The sequence below is a fragment of the Galeopterus variegatus genome, unplaced genomic scaffold, assembly GCF_000696425.1.
Source record: "Galeopterus variegatus unplaced genomic scaffold, G_variegatus-3.0.2 Scaffold1133, whole genome shotgun sequence".
In the NCBI taxonomy this organism is placed as follows: Eukaryota; Metazoa; Chordata; class Mammalia; order Dermoptera; family Cynocephalidae; genus Galeopterus; species Galeopterus variegatus.
Window position 1 is genome coordinate 65,014 of NW_007727244.1, and position 20,521 is coordinate 85,534.

The window sequence follows — 20,521 nt, forward strand, 5'->3', positions numbered from 1 at the left end:
GATAAAAGACATGATTTTAAACGAATGGTGCTGGAACACAATGAACAGAATAAATCTCAACCTACGTCTCATACCACATAGCAAAATTAATCCAAAATGAATCAAAGACCTAAATAAAACTCTTAGAATAAAACATGGGAAAAATTTTATGACCTGGGGTTAGATAACAAGTTCTTCGGCTTGATACCCAAATCATAATCCATAAAAGAAAAAAAAAAGATAAACCGGACTTCATTAAAATTAGGAAATTTTATTCTTAGAAGGACACCATCAAGAGAATGAAAAGACAAGCCACATCTTGTGACAGAATATTTGCAAGTCACATACCTAACAAAAGACTTATATCCAGAATGTAACAAAAACTCTCAAGATTCAAAAATAAGGAAATAATCAACCTGATTCTAAAAATGGGCAAATTATTTGAACAGATACTTCATCAAAAAAGATGTACAAATGGAAAATAAGCACATGCTAAACATCACTAGACATTTAGAAAATTCAATTTAAAACCACAATGATACACCACTACCTACCTATTAGAAAAGCTTAAATTAAAAAATAGCAAAAAGACCAAGTGTTGGCAAGGATGCTAAGCAACACGGTCTTTCATACATTGCTGATATGAATGTAAAATTGTACAGCTACTCTGGGAAACAATTTAGTATTATTTTTTACAAAATTAGACACACACTAACCATATGACCCACTTCTGAGTATATACCAAAGATAAATAAAAACATATGTTCACACAAAAATCTGTACATGATTGTTAATACCAACATTATTCATAATCACCAAGAACTAGAAACAGCCCAAATGTTCTTCAGTGGGCGAATGGATAAACAAATTGTGGTACATCCATGCAATAGAATGTTAGGTACAGAATGGAATAAATTATTGATATGTGCAACAACATAATTGAATTTCAAAAATATTAGGCCCAAGTGAAAGAATCCACTTTGGAAAGGTTGCATACTGTATGATTATACTTATATATACATTCTGAAAAAGGCAAAAGTGTAGGGTCAGAAGACATGTTAGTGGTTTCTGGGGTTGGGGGTGGGGAGGAGAATCTAACTGCAAAGAGGTAATATGAGGGAATTCTTTGGGATTTTGGAATTGTTTTGTATTGTGTTACAATTGGTGATTACAAGAATCAATGCATATGTTATAACTCAGAATTGTATCTTAAAAGATATATGTTCAGTAAAATTTATATATATATTTTTTAATGTGCTGGCTGGAAATCAATACTGTATGTTAAGTGGGGTCTGCCAGAACAGAGCAGAGGAGATCTAGCTCCTTATTAGTTCTAGATATTCTAGATTAGGGATCAGCAAAGTACCTCCCACAGGCCAAATACTGCCTGTTTTTATAGATAAAGTTTTATTGGAACACTGTCACAACCATTCTTTTACGTATTGTCTATTGATGCTTTCATGCTACAATAACAGAGTTGAAGAGTTGAGACAGAGATCATATGGCCAAACATATTTACTATCTGGCCCCTTACAGGAAAAGTTTCCTCACCCCTGCTCTGGATGCTTGCCTTTTATTAATATACTATGGAGCAGTATATATGCTACTGCTACACTTTTTCTTGTCTACTCTAAACATTGGTGGACCCAAATATAGTATATTATCATATAATTAACACTCCTATGAAACTTCATTTTATTAGATTAGATCCATCTGGTAAGCTGTCTTCCTGAATCTGATATGAGGAATTATTAGCAATGTCTCCTAGCTTCACTGTTGTCCACTGGGTCAGGGGCTGAATACTGCAGTAAACATTTAAAGCCTGCTCCTTCAGCCCCATGTCCTTATGGTGAAATGCAGAATGCATATGTTTGAAAGCATGAAATCTGGAGCTAGACTGCCTGGGGTGAGATTTTGACTCTGCCACTGGTTAGCTTTTGAACTTGGAGAGTCAGTTAAATTCAAAGTACTTCATTTCCTTATCTGTAACAGGGAGATGATAATAGTACTTGCTTCCTGGCATTGGTATGGTGATTATATAAGTTATTATACATGAAATCCTTAGAAGAGTGCCAGGTACAAAAAATTGCTATGCAAGTGATTGGTGTTATTATTAGCATATACTTTAAATTCAGGCCAACTTGAGTTCCAGTCCTGTGTCAACCTCTTAGTAACTGTATGCTTATGTGATTTGGGGCAATTTATTCAACTCTATGAGGGCTCCAGGCTGTTGTTGACCCATTAGTCAGTGGCCCTTGCGTAATGAGCTAGGCACTGCTGGAGAAAATTTAACAATCTTCAGATTGAAATCTGTATAAATATAGTGTCTTCAATAATACATGAAGCCTTGATACTGCCTCATAATCTTAATGTATTTCTTTAGATAACCCCCCCTCTCTCTTTCAATGACACTTTCAAAACTTTTCCAATGTCCTCAAACCTCTAAATTTTCCCCTGACTGCTTCCTACCCCTGCTAGCTCATCCTGAGACTTGGCTGGAATATAAATAAACAACAACAAAAAAATAATTCTTCCATATTTACTTCTAATATTTTATGTTTTATATTTAATCTTTAATACATCTGGAAATGATATTGTTGTATGGTGTGAGGTAAGGATCCAAGATTAATTTAGGGAGAATAGAAATGTTTCTGATATCATCTTCCTATCCAAGAATATATGCCTTTCTGTTTCTTTAAATATTCTTTGGTGTCTCTCATAGTGAGTTGGTTTATTCATATAGATCTGACACATTTCTTGTTAAATTAATTCATAAGGTATAAAGGAAGCATTTTTGTCTATAATATCTTACAGTTGGGTCCTTTGTATATAAAGATTATTTGTTTCTATATATTTATTTTGCACACAGCAACTTTGCTGAATTGGTGCATTATTCATAATAGTGTTTTTGGTTAATTCTCTTGGGGTTTCCAGGAAAACAGTATATATCTAATCTACAAATAACAACCATTTTACACATTCTATCTCACTATAATACCTCTTATTTCTTTACTTTAATGTTCTTGGCTAACCTCCAGAACTGGAGTCAGTTTCAATATTGAATAATAGTTGTATAAAGAACATCTAGTCTTTTTCTTGACTATAACGGGAATGCTTCTAGAGTTTCCCCACAAAATGTGACACTAGCTTTTTGGGTGAGATGAATATATTTAATCACATTAAGGATGTTTCCATCCACTTCTCATTTATCAAGAATGAGTGTGGAGTTTTGTCAAGTGTCTTTTAGTATCTATGAAGGTGATCAACTACTTTTTTTTTCTGTTTATAAAAGGCACTATATACTAAAGGATTTCTTAATGTTAAACCAGCTTTACATCCTGGAATAAAACCCATTTGGTCATGATGCATATCATTTAAAGTGCTGTTTGAGTCTGTTTGTCAGTACAGTCATACTGTGGTATCTGAGGGAGATTGGTTTCAGGACCTCCCATGGATACCAAACTCGATGGATGCTCAATCCCTGATATAAATGGTGTAGTATTTGCACATAACCTATGCACACCCTCCCTTATACTTTAAATCATCTCTATATTACTTGTAATACCTAATACAATGTAAATGCTATGCAAACAGTTGCTATACAGTATTGTATTATACAATGATAAGAAAAAAAGACTGTACACGTTCAGTACAGACACAATTTTTTTTAAATATTTTCAATCCATGGTTAGTTGAATTCATCATTGTGGAACCCATAGATATGGGGGGCCAAAAGTATTTCATCAAGGAACTTTGCATCAATATTCATTAGTGTATTCTGTAATTTTATTTTTTGTGTTTTATTTTTGTCAGATTTTTGGTATCAATTTTATGTGCTAGATTGGCTTTTCTAAAAAATACTTTGCAAATTTTTCTTTTTGCTCTGTGTTCTGGAACAGTTAAGCTGTGTTATTCCTTAATAGATTGGTTGAATTTTCCTGTGAAATCCCATCTGGGACTGATGCCTTTGTAAGGGGTGAGGCAAGGCTTCATTTCATTGATGGTGATAAGCCTGTTTAGATTTTCCATCTCTTCTGGAGTCAGTTTCAATCAATTATATTTCACTGGAAAATCATCCATTTCATCTAGATGCTTATATTTATTTGGACAGAGTTCAGCAAATTGCCACTCATGATTCTCTTAGTTTTTGCTGTATATGAGGTTATCCTTATTATTCCTTGATTTATGTATTTTTGGTTTTCCTCTTTTATTCTTAGTAAAGCTAGGCAACAAATTACCTATTTTATTGTTGTTAATGTTTTAATAAGGAAAAATATCTTGAATTTATTAATTATAATGATTTTCTGTTCATAATTCATTAATTTGCATCTTGATTTATCTACTTTTTAGATAGCATCTTTAAGCTCTTCTGCAATTGATTTTGCTCGTTTTTTAAGATAAATTGCTTTATATTTTAAAAAATATCATTCCACTATCATGGTCATAGCTTTAATTTGTTTCATAGCAATATTTTTTTTTTCTGGTACATTTTTTTCCGTGATATTCTTAAAATTATTTTTTTACATAGATCTTGTGGTGAATCCTTTTTATTATTTCTAACTTTTTACTGACAACAGTTCTTACAGGACTAGTGGGGGTTCTGGCTGAATTCCTGACTAGCAGGAATTCTCTTCGGAACATAAGTGTGTGGGACTGAGAGCCTTTGGCCTTGATTTCTCTCTTATTAACATATATCAGCTCTGCAAACTATTTGCAAAGCAGCATCTCACTCTTCCACCTTGGCTAAACAACAAAGTGCTTTCCAAAATTATTTATGTAATTTCTCACCCATTTCCTCCTACCTCACTTTTCAAGATATGTCTCAAACTTGGTCTACAGATGCTCCCGTCTCCAACTTGCACATGCATTCCTATTATTACAATATTTTTCTTTTCATGGTGTGTCACTTATTTGAAAGATCAGTGTCTCATCAGCTATGCCTCAAATCCATGACCATGGAAATCATCTCTTGGTTTCTTCCTTGCTTGACCTTCACAAAATAAATTATGATTTAGGCTAATGGATATCTTCTGGTTAGATCAGTTATGAAGTTTAAGTTTATTTTTCTCATTCTCCTTAATGCTTTTAGTGATATATAAGAGAAGGGGCAAATTTTGCTTTATTCTTTCATTCTTCCATCTTGACACTAGAAGATGCCTGCCAAATTGGTTCTGAGAGGCTACTTTCTCGATGCATTTTTCCAGAAAAACTAGTTTTATCTTTACGCAGATGCAAGTGACATGGTTAACTTCCTTGCATTACCTATTTTTTTCCCACAGCCCAATCTCACTAGCACAGCCAGGACAAAAATGGTGGTTCTCTAACATCAGTTGGAAGCTATTACTTCTTTCAGATAAGCCTAGAATGCTTTTTGGCAAACCAATACATTGTTTCGTTACCTTCTTTGTACACCCCAGATACAGAAAGCAGGTTTAAATTCTACACATGGCTTAAATTCTCACCCACTTTTATTAATTCAATAGAAAATAATAAATCACTGTATTCACAAAAAGAAACAGGTTGACAGAAAACAGACTTATTTTTATAGCACACCTAAGATATATAGAGACTCATATATTTATTCAGCTATTTTAAAGGGGCTACTTCTTGCTCACTCCCTGGACTGCTAAAGCTGGGTTGCTAAGTTACTGGTGTTTGACATCATCTCTTCCCTGACATCTCTCCATGTTTGACAGGTTCCCATGATTCACTGGGCCAGTCACCTCATTACTCACATTACTCTTTCCCAATAACGTCTGTAAAATCATTTAAAATTCACCTCATATAGTAGCCACAAACCCCGAGATTCCACATGAAAATATTTAAACTGCTTGACAGGCTCTAAGTATATTTGGAAACACACTGGATGGCTTGCCTACATTGTCCGCATAATAGTTGTCATAATTAAATATAGCATCTTCTGGGTTGATTTGTGTTTGAGAAAAGAGGAAATGATTACTGGGAGGCAAATAATGGGTAATATCTCTTATGGGCTAATTTGGTTCCATGAATAGCTCACCTCACATATGCATGCTATGTATTAAGTCTATTTAGTGCTTTGAATTAGCTTCAGAAAAGGTAATACTTCATATAATTTACCCAGTCAAGGACATTTTCACCTGCTGACAAATTTACGTATTTCCCAGTGCCATTAGGTAAGAGGTAGTCATCAGATTAGCAGAGGGTACAATAATTAGTTGGTTAATTTATTTGACTCCATCAATGTTAACATTAATTATAGTCTATATCATATATAGCAATTGTTGTCATTCTTGGTTGGAACACTATATTACTCTTTCAAGAAAATATAATTTTAAAAGTAGACACCAGAATAGGATAGATGTTTCTTGAAACATCCCAGAAGGATTAGTATTTCAAACAGCTATAAAGGAAAATAATTTGCATGATTCCAATTTAATATTATTTATACATTAATCTGACAGGATATAAAATCAATTGCCTAATTATTAGTTAAATTTATAAAATAAATTCTACTGAAAGGTTCTTGATTGTGCCAGATCGTTATGATAATATAATCAAATTTCCTTTCAGACATAATTGTCTGACCAATCTTGTTCCCTGATCCATTTTTTTCTCACTCATGAGATGGGCTTTTTCATTTGTTTTCCTGTTAAAAATAAAAAATAGCAAGTACTGTACATGGCTGTAATTATTTAGTAAATTCTTTCCATGCTAAAAACTGTAAACTAAAACACAAATCTAATAAGTAAAATTGCCATAATTCAGAATGCTGTAAACACAGATCATACTGTAATCAAAAGGAGGTGCCCATGTAGGTATTTACCAACCTGATCCATATGGTAGGGAGAAATCTGTAAGAAGATACAGTTTATCATATCAAGTTTCCTAATTCCTAGCTAGCAAATTCTGCATCCCTCATAAACAGTGAATTACCCTTATAGATGTTTGTCTATTAAATTATCAACTATGTTAGCTATTTTGCTGGAAAACACAGTCTGTTCAGCATCAAATTCAAGAGAAGTGCTCTATCTGCATTTTTGACTCTTCAAAGGACTTAATTGATAGTTTGCTGACATTTTCAAGTAAATTCCTGCTAGGAACAAATAAATTATACTCCTGCAGAACAAACAATCATTGAACATCATCCTTAGCTAGTAGTATTTAGGGCATGTTGCTCTCCTTGGCTTAACTTTTCCAGAAATGATTACTCTAGGACCCATAAAACCCCATGGAGTTCAGAAAAGAAGCTGCTGCTGGTGCCCATATTATTACATATGAGCAGCCTAGGAATCCCTCATATGATTGATGAATTGTAACTGCAAAATGCCATCACTGGGGCCAGAGCTGTTATTATTTTTCATTTCTGTTTGCACTCGAGGGTACCTTGACTTTAAAGAGTAAGTGGCATGCTGACGAAAGCAAGTACACAAGCTGGGCTGCACTGCACAAATTGCTGCTCTTAAGTTTCTGATTTGTAAAATGTATAATAAGCAATAATATGTTTGACAAGTAGCAAAGATATCTGAATTTATACAGCATGTTTTGTGGGAGATGGTCAGTTTGGTGGAAAGATATTGTAGGCTGGTGAATTCTGGTTCATTTGAAAAACTACTTGAAGTTATTTTGACATAACTGAATTTGTGCAAATTGAGAAAATAACAGAAGCAGAAATGAATTATTAGTTGATGCCATTATAACGTTAATCATAAAGTGGACTGGGACCTGTTAAATAAAGATAGATTCAGGTAAACCTACAGGACAAGAAGGAATTGATAGCACGATAATTGTCAGAGACCTAGGGACCTGTGATCTGGGGCAAATTACTTCACCTCTCTGGGTTTCAATCTCTACGATTCTGTAAAGTGTGACTAAGAATAGAGTCTTTGAGGGTTCTTGTGAAGATTCAAAGACATAATGGACCGAAGGATTTTGCCTGATATACAGTAGACAACACATTACTATATTTATTTTATTAGTAGTAGTAGATTTGCTATTGATGGCTTGATTATTATTTGAAATGATATTTGAAAATATTAAAGAATGGTAAGAAGGAAGAATTAATTCTTAAGACCTGCTCACATTATGTTGATGTGCTGGTATTTTTTAAAGTTGCTAGAAATAAGTCAGCCACTGTCTAAAGCTATTTTTTTTTTTTAATTCAGAGATTCTCACTATAGGCTTGTGATATGGTGGTTGACAGTTGGGTGCAGTGCAAAAATCATTAGATTTAGAAAACGAAGACCAGGTTCTACTCTACTTCTGCCACATACAGACCACCCTTGGTTGCAGGCCATTTAACCTCTCTGGACCTTGATTTCCTGAAATAAGAAGGGACTACCTTATTTCCTATGATCAAAATAAGATAATAAGGTTGAAGTGCTTTGAAAAGCAGTCATCTGCTAGAGGTAAATAAGGTGGCCCTATCAGGTAGAATTAGCTGGTTGAATGTGATTGCACCTGCAAAGGCATGAGGGCAAAAGGAAAAAAGCTGGAAGACCAGACAAGGTGACCTCCAGTATATTGCGAGAACCAGGGGTACAAAGAAAGAGAAGTGGAAGTGCTTGTCCGAAGGGAGCTGAGCCATTGCCAGAGAAATGGTGAGAGAGGCTTTCAAAGAAAGCCAACTGGTTTGAATTTGAACAGTGTTTTGAGAAAGGGGGCCAAAATAAAATGCATGAGGTATTCCCATTGCCTGGGGGACTGCGGGGCTGAGAGTGGAGAGAGGCTGGTTGTGTTGTACTTGGTTAATAAAAGAAGTCTGGCCCAGTGTGAGATGAAGTGGGTTTGCATGTGTTTGCCTGGCAGGCTGTGAGGGAAAGAGGGGAACCAGGGAGGAGGGAAAGTTGGGAGAGCAAACAGACTCAGATTTCCGTGTTTTTAAAGACTCCTGCACTGGAGGTGGTCAGTGAGATGGAGGGGCAATACTTAGCCCCTGCTTTTTAGATGAAGAGACTGCAAGCCACCCAGCTAGGAAGTGAGGGTATCTCATGAGCAACTGGAAGCCTGCTCTTCCTTCTGGGACTAGTGTTGCATCCTCTGCATAGGTGCACTATCATGAGGAGCAGAGACCTGGCTCTCCATTCTGCTCAGCTTGGAAAGTGCTAAGGGGGTCAAGAAAAGGGAGAGAAAGAGACGAGGTACTTTCCCCTGAGAAAGAGGCAGATGGGGAGTGAGGCAACGGATTGACTGCAGAACTGTCCACAGGCCTCCAAGGCCCGCAAACCAACAGGAGCCCGAACATGTGATAAAAAAGCCCAGCAAGCACACGCTGTTGTGACACGCGAGGTGGTGTATAAAAATTTAAGAAGTAGTTGTAAAATCGGGGACATAAACTTCAGAAAGCTTCATTTTATTCTAAGCACGGGCAATGAAACATTTCATTCTTCAATAAAGGAAAGCCCACTGATTAACAGTGTTGTTGACAAAAAAAAAAAAGAATTCTATACAATCTATAGCACTTCAAGAAAAAAAAGAAGTTTCTCTAGATTCTCTTTCAAGAACAAGAGACTTTTGTTACTCTCTCAAAGGGTGCTATCTTTTATAAGCTTATTAAGGCAACCTGCTTCTTTTCTTTCTAAGCTTAAGTGAAATTCTGTTATTTCTCTAAGTGGCTCCTCCTGCAGACTGGAGTGGCAGCCTACGACAGGTGTTCACGCTGCTCCCCTCACTTGGTCACTGTGTGAGCCACCTAGGCACCATGGCCTGGCTGCTTTTAAGTAGAGAAGTCCAACTGTGACAAATGAGGAGGTGATTTTGATATGGGTTTGGCATTCCTTTGGGGGTTAAAAACTAACAAACAAACAAAAAAAAAAACACTGATTTCATTTATGCTTGTGACCCAGGGCAGAAAGGGAGGATAAACAAGGTCACTGTCTAGACTAGAGTAAGATATTTCTTTCAATATTACCTTCCTTGAAGGAAGACAGCTGATGAGCGAGCAAGGATTGAGCAGACTTCCCTGTGTACACCCAGTGAGGAGCATCACGCTTGGGGATTTCACAACATCTGCCTCGTCTCCTCCTGGGCCCTTGGGCCCCAGGGACTGAGGGGTGGTTGGGCTCTTATCTTACAAAAGTAGCCAGCATATCCCTAATGCGTACAGTCACCTCTGATCATGGTGATGTGACTCATTTCTTTAATAGTCAAAAGCAATGTTCTTGTGCTCAAATAACCACAACAGGTGAAATCGGGTGGCAGGCCAACTCCGTGGTAAACACATTTCTACTGTTTATTATTCCTTTGGCTGCACTTTCACAGGGTTTGCTTCAAATAGTGGGCTGCTAAGAAGGCATTTACAGAGGAGCAGGCTCAGGAGAGAGTTGGAGTGACTTTGGTAAGTGAGGAAAGGGGGTAAAGAATTGTCAATGGCACACACATTGTTTTTTTTCCCAAACAGAAAACCTGCACGGCGTACAGATGATTACACTGGTCATCATATATCACAATAATGAGCATTTATATACCACTTGGCAGCTTATAAGGGAATTAGAGCAGGTATTATTGTCCTCTTTTAAAGACAAGAAAAGGAGATTCAGAAAGATGAAGTCATTTGTCAAAAGCCACAGAAGTGACAAATGAAAGAACTCACTCCCATGGCTCCTATTCCTGACGTACTATATTGCCTTATGATGCCAAATAGCCAGAGACAGTAGTTTGGCTTTGATTTTTCCTTTTGGTTTAATTGTTTCCTTCGGGAGAGGCTATAGGCACGTTTTCAACTTTGTTCTGCCTCCATGCCATTCCCATGCACAAATTCACTCCCACAAGTAACATTTCCCACAACACGCCATCATTTTCAAGTCTCTCCTCCTCTCCTCCCTTCTCCCACATGTCATCCCCTCATTACAGGCCACAATCTCCACTACCATGTTCCATTGACAGTGTAGTGGGAGGCAGCAGTGAGGTTGAGTTGGGATCCCAGAAAGGCAAAGACTTAGGGGATGGTGCTTGAATAGGGAGTTTCCTAAAAAATGTGGTGGACTGTCCAGTACTCAAGAGGATGCAGGAATGGCAGAGAAGCTTAGTGGTATTAGAAGACTAGGTCAATTACAAGATGGAGAAAGGACAGGTAAGAAATGAGATAGTTGGCAGAAGCAGAAGGGTCTTGAAGTGGAATTTGAGAATTCCCCATTATGACACTCCTTGAAACAGAGCAGTAATTTCTTTCAACAGCTTATACAGATTGCTTCATTATTAAAAGGCAAAGAAATTAAGTTTTAAACTTACCCGTAAGATTTCCTCAACACAGCTTGGATCACTGGGTAGGCTTACCTGAAACAAAATAAACAGGAAAAAAGTTAAACACAATCTAGTTATTCTCAGAGAAGTGTACTGTGTAATAGTTTACTCTATAGGACAAACTGTGAAGAAAAAAATCTAGCTATCAATTTTCTTTTCGTATTAAATATAAAGCAGTAAATACCTGCAAATGGCCAATTTTGTTTTACTTTAATGAAGCAATAAGGCCACATATCAAGGTGCAGAATTGAAGTGACCCCTTGTTTTGTCGCTGATTTGCTGTGGGACACTGAACCATCCTTCCTCCTCTCAGACTTCTCTTTGCTCATCTATCCAAAGAAGGAGCTTGACCTCATGATCTTTAAAGCCTCTTTGACCCTCCAAGACAGTTTAGTATATTATTCATTAAAAAGAAGAGGCCTATATAAAATACTTCTGTAATTAAAATGAGTTATCTTTAAACTTGGGAGTCCAACCAGATGCCTACCATTCATTTTTTTTTTTTTTCTACTGAAACATAATTGATCATATGTATCTATGGGGTACAGCATTGAAAGCAGTACCTGTGTGCAATACGTGATGTTCAAATCAGGATAGCACATTCAACATTACGAATTACAATGATTTATTCTGGCCCTTTACCATTCTTTTGCTAACCCCCGCTCCTCCTTTCCCACCTCTGTTGCTCTCAGTTCTGTTCTCTCCTTTTCAAAGTTCAACGAATTATTGTGATCTATCTTTTTCTTTCTTTCTTTCCTTCCTTCCTTCCTTCCTTCCTTCCTTCCTTCCTTCCTTCTTTCTTTCTTTCTTTCTTTCTTTCTTTCTTTCTTTCTTTTTCTTTCTTCTCTCTCTCTCTCCCACAACCACCCCCCCACACACACACTTATCAGTGAGGACACACAGTTATTTCTGTTTCTGTTCCAAGTATATTTCACTTAACATAATTTTCTCTAAGTTCATCCATGTTGCCGTGAATAGATGCCTACAATTCTTATCCAAAACACTAAGGCTAAATTCCTGTTTAAATAGCATGCTTGCCTTGGCACTTAGATAGAATCTCAGATATACACCCAGTGAATCACATGAGCCATCTTTTCTGGTGTGACACCTTCCTAATCAATAAAAATTCAAGCCACCAGCAGAAACGTACTGAGGACTTACTCCATGAGGGACACATGGCCCTTTCCTCCAGGGGTTCCATAATCAGTGACAGCATGAAGTCAAATACCAAATTAAGACACCAGCTACAAGGCAGTGCATAATGAAGGACTCAAGAGTGGGACAATCATCTGGAGAAATGTCTGCTGATCGCCATGTCACCTGTACAGGTTACGGACCTCTCCCAAATATTCCTAACTCTCTCCTTCACACGTTCACCGTCCCCAGGATTGCAATCTGATCATTTCCACTTCCCTCCTGTTCTGGTAAGGAGAACAGTGGATTTCTTTCATTCACTGTCTTGGGAGATGAAAGGCCAGTCCTATAAAGAGCACTGCCACAGAGTCTATACGCTCCAGCCTTCTTGCCATGGCAGTGAGTTACTCTCTCATTGACTGAAGCATGAACTTAACTACATTTGGGGAAAGGAGAAATAGACCATAGACCAGAATTCCTCAATCTTAAAAAAAAAGGATGTTAAAAAATACAGCAAAATCTTCAATTTGCATTAAAGTCACTACTGTACATACATTAATTTCAACCCATATTTATTGAATATCTTCTACATGTAAGGGTCCTTGCTCCAAGGAGCATAAAATCCTATGTATGGGAGGCAGGCTTAGACTGAGTTACCAATAGCGAGGGGCTGCCCATCCTAGGTTTACTCAGCACGATTACACTTTATGCTTGTTATTGTGGTGTAATTATTGATAGGATCCCCTTCACCCTCACAAACGTCGCAGTTTTGATGACAAAGTTTACAGTCATATATACTCTTTCATATATACCCTACTGATAACAATAATACTCTAATACTGAGTAAAATACATAGTAGAAGCTTTAAAAATTGGCTGGGCGCACTTTATACAGAACCTTAAAAACAGGTTTCAGATAGGGAACCATGGATGATTTGGCCTAGCACAGTTCATTCATTCATTCATTCATTCAACAAATATTTTTTGAGGACCAAGGATTGTGTCACAAGACTGGTGTTAGGCAGAGAAGCAACAGGAAGCAAAAGGAGACATAGTTTCTTCCCTCATTGACTTTGCAGGCTCAGGAGGAAGGCAGATAAGAAAAATCACATAGTTAATGCACAATTCTAACTGGTAAGTGACACAAAGACGACCATCCCGTTGTCACTAGTTCTGCAAAATAAAAGGTCCTATGTCCAAATAAGTGTGGGAAATGCTGCAATCAACATCCCCTCTTGGAGATTCATGATGTAAATCAAAGGCTGTGAGACACCTGTCTAATTGTTTTAATGCAGCACATTCCCAACTTCATTTTTTCTTTCTAATTTAAAAATTGTTTAATTTTTTTTTTATTATGCATGCATATGAGGTATTCTTGACCATGGAATTTTTTTGGTTTTTAGTTTTAGTTGTTTTTTGGTTTTTAATTAATAACTACTGCTATTCCGTGGAATGAGTGTATGCAGAATATACACTGGGAGATGCTGCTCTAACATGTTACAGGATTATAGAATTTAACTGCTATTTCTTAATAGCAAATAAAATCTCATTCCATTGCTCAATGCTCCAGCAGCTGTATTTTCCAAGACAATTCTTGAACTTCTAACAAATACCTCCCCCAAACACAAAGGTCGAAAGGATTGTAACGAAGGCTTAAATCTTAAATATCATTATTACATTGTATTAGTGTGGGATGCTTAAGCTAAAACATGTATCAACCCAGTCTCACTAAAAGGTCTTTGTTCTCCTTTTCCCACACAAAGACACCAATGATAATTTTTAAATTAAACAGCAAAAAATATCAGTGATATGCAGATACAGCAAGGACACTTGCCTATGAGTCAAAAGAGTTGGGTGGGAGTCCTGACCCTACCACTGGGAACAGGAGTTATTAACTTTACCCCCTCTGCATTCCAGTTTTCCCAACTGTAAAATAAAATAAAATAAAGTAAAATAAAATAAAATAAAACAACAATAACAATAATAACAAACCTGTCGCTTTCCAATCTCAGAGTTTCTGTGATCATCGAATAAAATAAGTGGTGTGAATGTGCTTTGTAACCCACAAAGCCCCACACAGTGAATCAAGTTATTACCCCTTGTCCTGTTGTTCTCCTTACTTCTATTATTAAGTCCAGTCTTCTCATCTTTTCAAGCTAAGATCTGACTCACCCTTGCCAACTGCAAATATCATCTCTACACCTAGAATTATAAATGTCTATTTCTTTATGGGAGGAAATGCTGTCAAAATTGAAAGAGTTATGGACTCTGGGGCTTTGCAGCAAATCTAATAATGACTATTGGCGTCGGTAGCAGTCAGGATTGAGACGAACTCCACAGATGAGGGCAGTGAAATAAATATGCATCCACACCCAGTGTTCAGATAGTTTTCTTTTTCAGAAAATACTGGAAGCCAACATTCTCATAAAGTCACCAGCTCCACAAATTCATCTAGTCCAGCCCCACAGCTGTTTTCTCCGCAAGACAACGACATTGGAGCCGCAAGTGCTTTTCCTCCCTGCAAGGGCTTTTTAATTAAGCAGCAAGCATTTCCTGAGTGCCTAGAACAGAGATAGGCGTGGGGGGTTGGTAATACATGTAACTGTGAGGCTTGGCCTCTCTCTCCGAGTTAAATGTCTAGACGAGATGGAAAATAAACAATTAGAGACCCACTGGGACATACATCGTAAGGTAGTCATGACAAGGGTAATAGGATCGTATTCATTCACCCGTCTGCCTATTCATCAGTTCTCCCATTTATTTCTTTAGACAACAAATCCTGATTGAGCTCCCACTGTGCTCAGGATGGTGCCAAGGGGGAGGATTTAAAGACACTGAAGACGACATCATTTCTGCCCTCAAGACTCCACACAAATTGGGGAGGCAACATTTACAGGGGAAACAGACAGTAGCAAACGGGATTTCCCATTTAGGTGCCAGGGAAAGGGTACCTACCGGGTTGACAGACAGAGACATGTCCGAAAGAAGCTCCCAGCCGCCGAGGTCCCCACTGTAGTTCTCACTACATAGGGGAGTGAGAGGCCACGGATCCGACATGGCTGAGAAGTGGTGGGGCCACCTGAGGCCACTTCAGTTTCTCAGCCCCCTGTGGAGCCGCTCCGGGTCACTGTGCACTGGAAGAAAGCTGGACTGAGGCTGGGGCTCTCGGCCCTCTTGCACTCTCTCTCCCTCTCTCTGTCTCTCTCTCTCTCTCTCTCTCTGTGTCTCTCTCTCATGCACACACCCCCACACCTCTCCAAGTAATTGTGGAGGAGTCGCTGGGACAGGTGTGAAAGAAAGACACTGAGGGAGAGAACTAGTGGTGACTCTGGGATTAGAACTGCTGCCCGTCGAGTTGCCAAGCCGCTGCTTAATCCTAGAGCCACCTTCTCCTCTCTTTTAAATCCACTCTTGAGTATTCAGATAGTCCACAAAGCGCAAGTTAGCCACTCAGAGCTGCAGCGTCCTTTCGCATCCCCCTCTCCGCCCCCTCCTCCTGGAGCAGAAAGCAAGCTGCCCGGCACACAGGGGAGCTGTGCTCTCACTCCTGGCCCTGGACGACACCCTAGTGCTGGGCACTGGTGTGGTCTTCTGAGGGCTGGGGAAGGGAGGTGCACTTTGGGCAGGTGAGAAGTTGACTGAGAGCCCTCACAAGTGCCTGCCCTCTGCATGTGATGGTGAAGGCTGCCACCCCATGTAGCCATAGAGAGACCACGCACAGATCCTCTGCCTTGTGATAAATATATACCTTATGAAATGATCAGGGTACCTTTAAATCATCAAATATTCAATTAACTGCAGCAACAATAAATGAATTGCATAGGATGTTTTAATCATTCTGGAATTAATCAGTTTGGAGCATACTTCTTGGCGATTAGAGTAATACAAGATATCAAAAATACCCTGATTGTGGCATTGAGAGACTTAAATAGCAGCTAGCACTAATAGAAAACATGGAGATTAATGTAAAACATTAAAAAAATAATGATCATCACATGGTTTACCCGGAGAAGCTCAATGTGTGCCTCTGAGTACATTATTACTAAGGGATTGTGAGGGAAGAGAGGTTATTTATTTTTTTTCCTAATATAACCCGCTGCTTGTCCCACAATACCTGACAATCAAATCCCACTATTCTAGACGTATTCCCCCCTGACAAAGACTTCTCAAAGTAAAACTGAAGAACTGCAAGCTTAATTGCAAATTAAATAACTGGGCCAAGTTAAACAATATCCACAACTGGCATTGATGGCAGCTTCCAAATTAATTCCGTTAGTATTTTCATTAACAAATTGGTACATTTATCCACAAGATTGATTTACAGGACTCAGAGCTCCCCTGACATGGTATTACTAAGAAAATGAAAACTCAAGTTATTACATCATACTACAAAATAAGTTTTCAGTCTTTTTAAAATTTTTAATCCCCATCATTGGTCATTTGTAAAAACAGGGGACAACAGCCTCTGAAGTCCTTATCTGCATGTGTTTTGAGATCCCTTTATCTCTCCATCCAGAGAGTCCCAGTTTTCCAAAATTAATTTGGAAAACTACAAATCGGTTCACATTAGGATCTGTCTGTCCCTTGCTTCGTGCCTCACCTTAACCTGTCCCTATTCTAGTTTGTATTCATGAGTCTATGATTAAATGGGAACAGTTAATATTATATAAGCTGCAGACAGAAGTCCTCAGGTAATATAACTTTAATCAAAACAAAAACAATTTCACAACAGTTACATGGTACAGACACCCAGCTCATCTTCCAATTTCATTTTAATATAGCAAAAGTCCTGGGTGTCCAAAGAGCTGGTGTTTACTTTAAAATTCTGCTTCTGGCCAATTTTTAAGGAAGTCCTTTGCCAAAATACCCCATGTAAAACAAGCTAATATGCACCATTCTCTCTAAGAAAGGAAGCAACAAAAAGTAGAGCATGAAGATGAAAGAAACTTAACACATGCTATTTTAAAGCCAAGTATAGAAAATGACCTTTTGTCTAGAATCATACATGTAAATAAAACTAAAAAGGCAGAAATATCAGTGAGCTTTTATTTATTTGAGCAAGTATATGAGATAATTTACTATATTTTCTGGGGGCTCCAGGAGATAGTGGAAAGAGCCTGGTCTTTGAAGCTCGACATACTTGGATTTAAATCCCAGCTCTGAAACTTAACTTGTTTTGTGACCTTGGGGAAGCCACTTGACCATCTCTGAGCCTCTGTTTTCCTATCTCTGTAAGAGGAATAAAAAAAAAATCCACTTCTAGGATTTTTGTGAGTTTGAAATGAAGTGAGGTCTATAAGAGTACCTTAACCTGGTAGCGTGTGCATCTTAGGTCTCCATCAGCATCTTCTTGAATGCTTTCCTTGAAAGACCCTTTGAAAGGCCTCAGCACCCTGAGCTTTGGAACCACTGAGGAGATAGTTTGGTTGCCTTGTAAACTGGCTCCCATGACATCTCATGAATGTCGCTAATTATTAAATCCTATTCAGGGGCCCAGTGTATAAAGAGTCTCAGGCTGCTACTCATCTGCTGGCTCTCACTGAAGGTGACAAAGGAGGCTGGAGATGGGACTTGAGGAGGTACGACAACAGGACAGGTGGTAGGAGGGGTGGGAGGGGGTGAGGGACATGCTCCATTATGAGGCCATCTCTTCACTGACTGCATTAGGTATGGGCAACAGCAGAATGCATATGCAGAAAGGCCCATCAGCAGCAGAGAGTACCTAATGGCAGACGGAATTTCAAGTGAAGAATACTTAATTCAGTGGATTCTCAATAGCCATTAGCTCACTGTTCATTTATTTGGTCTAATAACTAGTTTCTACATATGTGTGAACTATAAATGGGAGAGGGGAGGTTTGAGGGTGTGTTACAGTCATACAGAAAAACAAGGTACACATCTAGAAATATTATTTTAAGAAATCAAGAACCTATCTAGTAGTGCTTTGCTGCCTGACCCACATTCCTCAAGGAGGGCCCTGCCCCTGGTCACTTGGGCTGGGCAGTGAAGTCATTCTAGTTGCTGCTGTCACCACTGCCCATACTCACACCCTGGCTGCTCAGTCTCTTCCGGCTAGGTTCCCCAGGGCCAGACATCCTCCTGTTATATTCTCCAGGCTTCTTGCCTAGATTCCTTCCTTCCGGGCTCAGACTCAAGCTGTCTTCTCCTACTTCTTCTGCTGGCCTCCCAGACGCTGACCCCACTCACTTGCCCCTTCCTGCCTGGGCTCTTCTCAACCTTCTCTATGCTCTTGGCGCCTACCCTACAACTCAAAGCCCTTCTGGTCATGGTCACTTCCTTTTGAACCTCCTAGGTATGCATCAGACTCCTCAGGACCTGCAGGATATACATTTCTGCCTTGTCCATGTCCTAGCACCACAACCAAGGACCATTTAGGATTAAAATCTGGATTCCACTAAACCCCCACTTACTTCATTCTGAGCATTAATGGTTTCTTGTGTACAGGCCCATAATCTCTCCTAGGAAAAGAGAAGACTGCAAAAATGAGATGTGCAAATTGGAGTAAAGGCAATTTTTTGAACTAATACATGATTATTATACATAGAAAAGATATATCAGGAAGCAAGCTCATTTTGAATTGAGTCAATTAAAGAGGAAATATTCGAGTTGTTAGCATTATATGCTCCTGACCTCTACAATGGTATAACAAACTCTCATACTATAGAGTAACTAAACAGTTAAAGTATCTGATAAATTGGTGAAAATCAAAATATTCTGACAGTTAGGAAACAGTAATTCCGTGTCCAAGCTCTAGCACTAATAAGCTGTGTGATTTGAGACAATTCACTTCCTCACCCTCCAGCCTATACACTGAAGACATGGGAACATTTTACAGGTTCCCAGTGTTTTGTATTACACATAATAGTACAAAAACAATGGGGGATACATATAAAATTACCAGCATTAATTTTTTCAATAAAGTAGATTACAAAACAAAAACAGCTACTATCACTGTTATTTTGTAAAAGAAAAAATTATAACATTCAAAAGGTAAGAAGGGAATAATCTTAGAATAAAGGACAATTTCTTTGAAATATAGGATGGTTAGCAAACTTTATGCCCACATCAAAAACACACCTTTGTTCTTATATTTCATATTTTGCCACAGAATAGCAACACCTTCACCTTGGGTTGGTCACCAGGTGAGATGATCTCTCATATATCATTTGGATCTATGATTTTATTCACCTTCTACTTTATTCTATTCTATTTTATACATTTTTCCATATGTAGTAGTCCACTTCTTTTTTTTTGTCTTTTTTACTGACCAGTAACGGGATCACAACCCTCGGTGTCACGCCCATACCGGGGACCGGCAACGGGATCGCAACCTTCGGTGTTGCACCCGCACCACGCTCAGCCAGTGAGCAGGAACCGGTCTTCACATGGGATCCGAACCCTCGGCGGGAGCGCCGCCACACTCCCAAGCAGCGCACTCTCCAGTGTGCCACCGTAGTAGTCCACTTTTAACATTCACCTCTCTATCTCCTACACATGGATGCTGAGGAGTCTTTAAAAAGTTTGTGGAAACATTTGTATTATCTTTTGATTCCATTTTTCCATGAACTTTTTGAAGTACTCATATCTTCAGTGTGGATTATTGATGCTAATTGTCAAATCCCAACTCTTCCCCTGCCAGTGGTTATTAAATGCATAGGAACTGCAAACTAATTTCTGTACTAACCAATACAGACATAATTAAGAAAGCAAACCTTTGTAACATGTGTGTACTAAGACATGTAGCATGTGTGTACTACAGACTTGATCTATAAAATAGATTTCACACATTAGTCATCCTAAAATGAAACTAAACCAAAAGACAGTTTATAGTCCCTTTTGCTAGGAGATCACATTCCACATAGCATGGCATATCATCTTTCACACGTCATGTATTCCAAAGCCAGACATGAATTCTTAAAAGTGGCTAGGGAGGCAGGAGGAAAATCCTGCAAGCATGGGGTCCCAGAAACCTAAAAGAGAAAGTGCTCTCAGAAGAAAGTGGCCATTCAGTAAAATGAGAATGCAGAATCAGGCATTAGCTTTGGCATAATCTAGGTTATTGGCAATCTTAGTCAGAGCTGTTTCAGCAGTATGGTGGGGTTGCAAACCTGATTGAGTGTTGAGGAGAGAGTGGGAGGGGCAGAAATGGAAAGAGTTAATAAACAGTT

The 20,521-nt window shown here is 38.5% G+C and overlaps 1 protein-coding gene across 1 annotated transcript in view; it reads right to left on the reverse strand.

Annotated features, from left to right (window-relative positions):
• LOC103592392 (AF4/FMR2 family member 2-like) overlaps positions 1–20,521 on the reverse strand; it is a gene marked incomplete at its 3' end in the record, with an annotated part of 196,249 nt that overhangs the window by 35,003 nt on the left and 140,725 nt on the right. Inside the window, exon 4 of the mRNA XM_008575096.1 lies at positions 11,188–11,232. Within this exon, the coding sequence (XP_008573318.1) occupies positions 11,188–11,232 (45 nt within the window). The remainder of the gene's footprint in view (positions 1–11,187; positions 11,233–20,521) is intronic.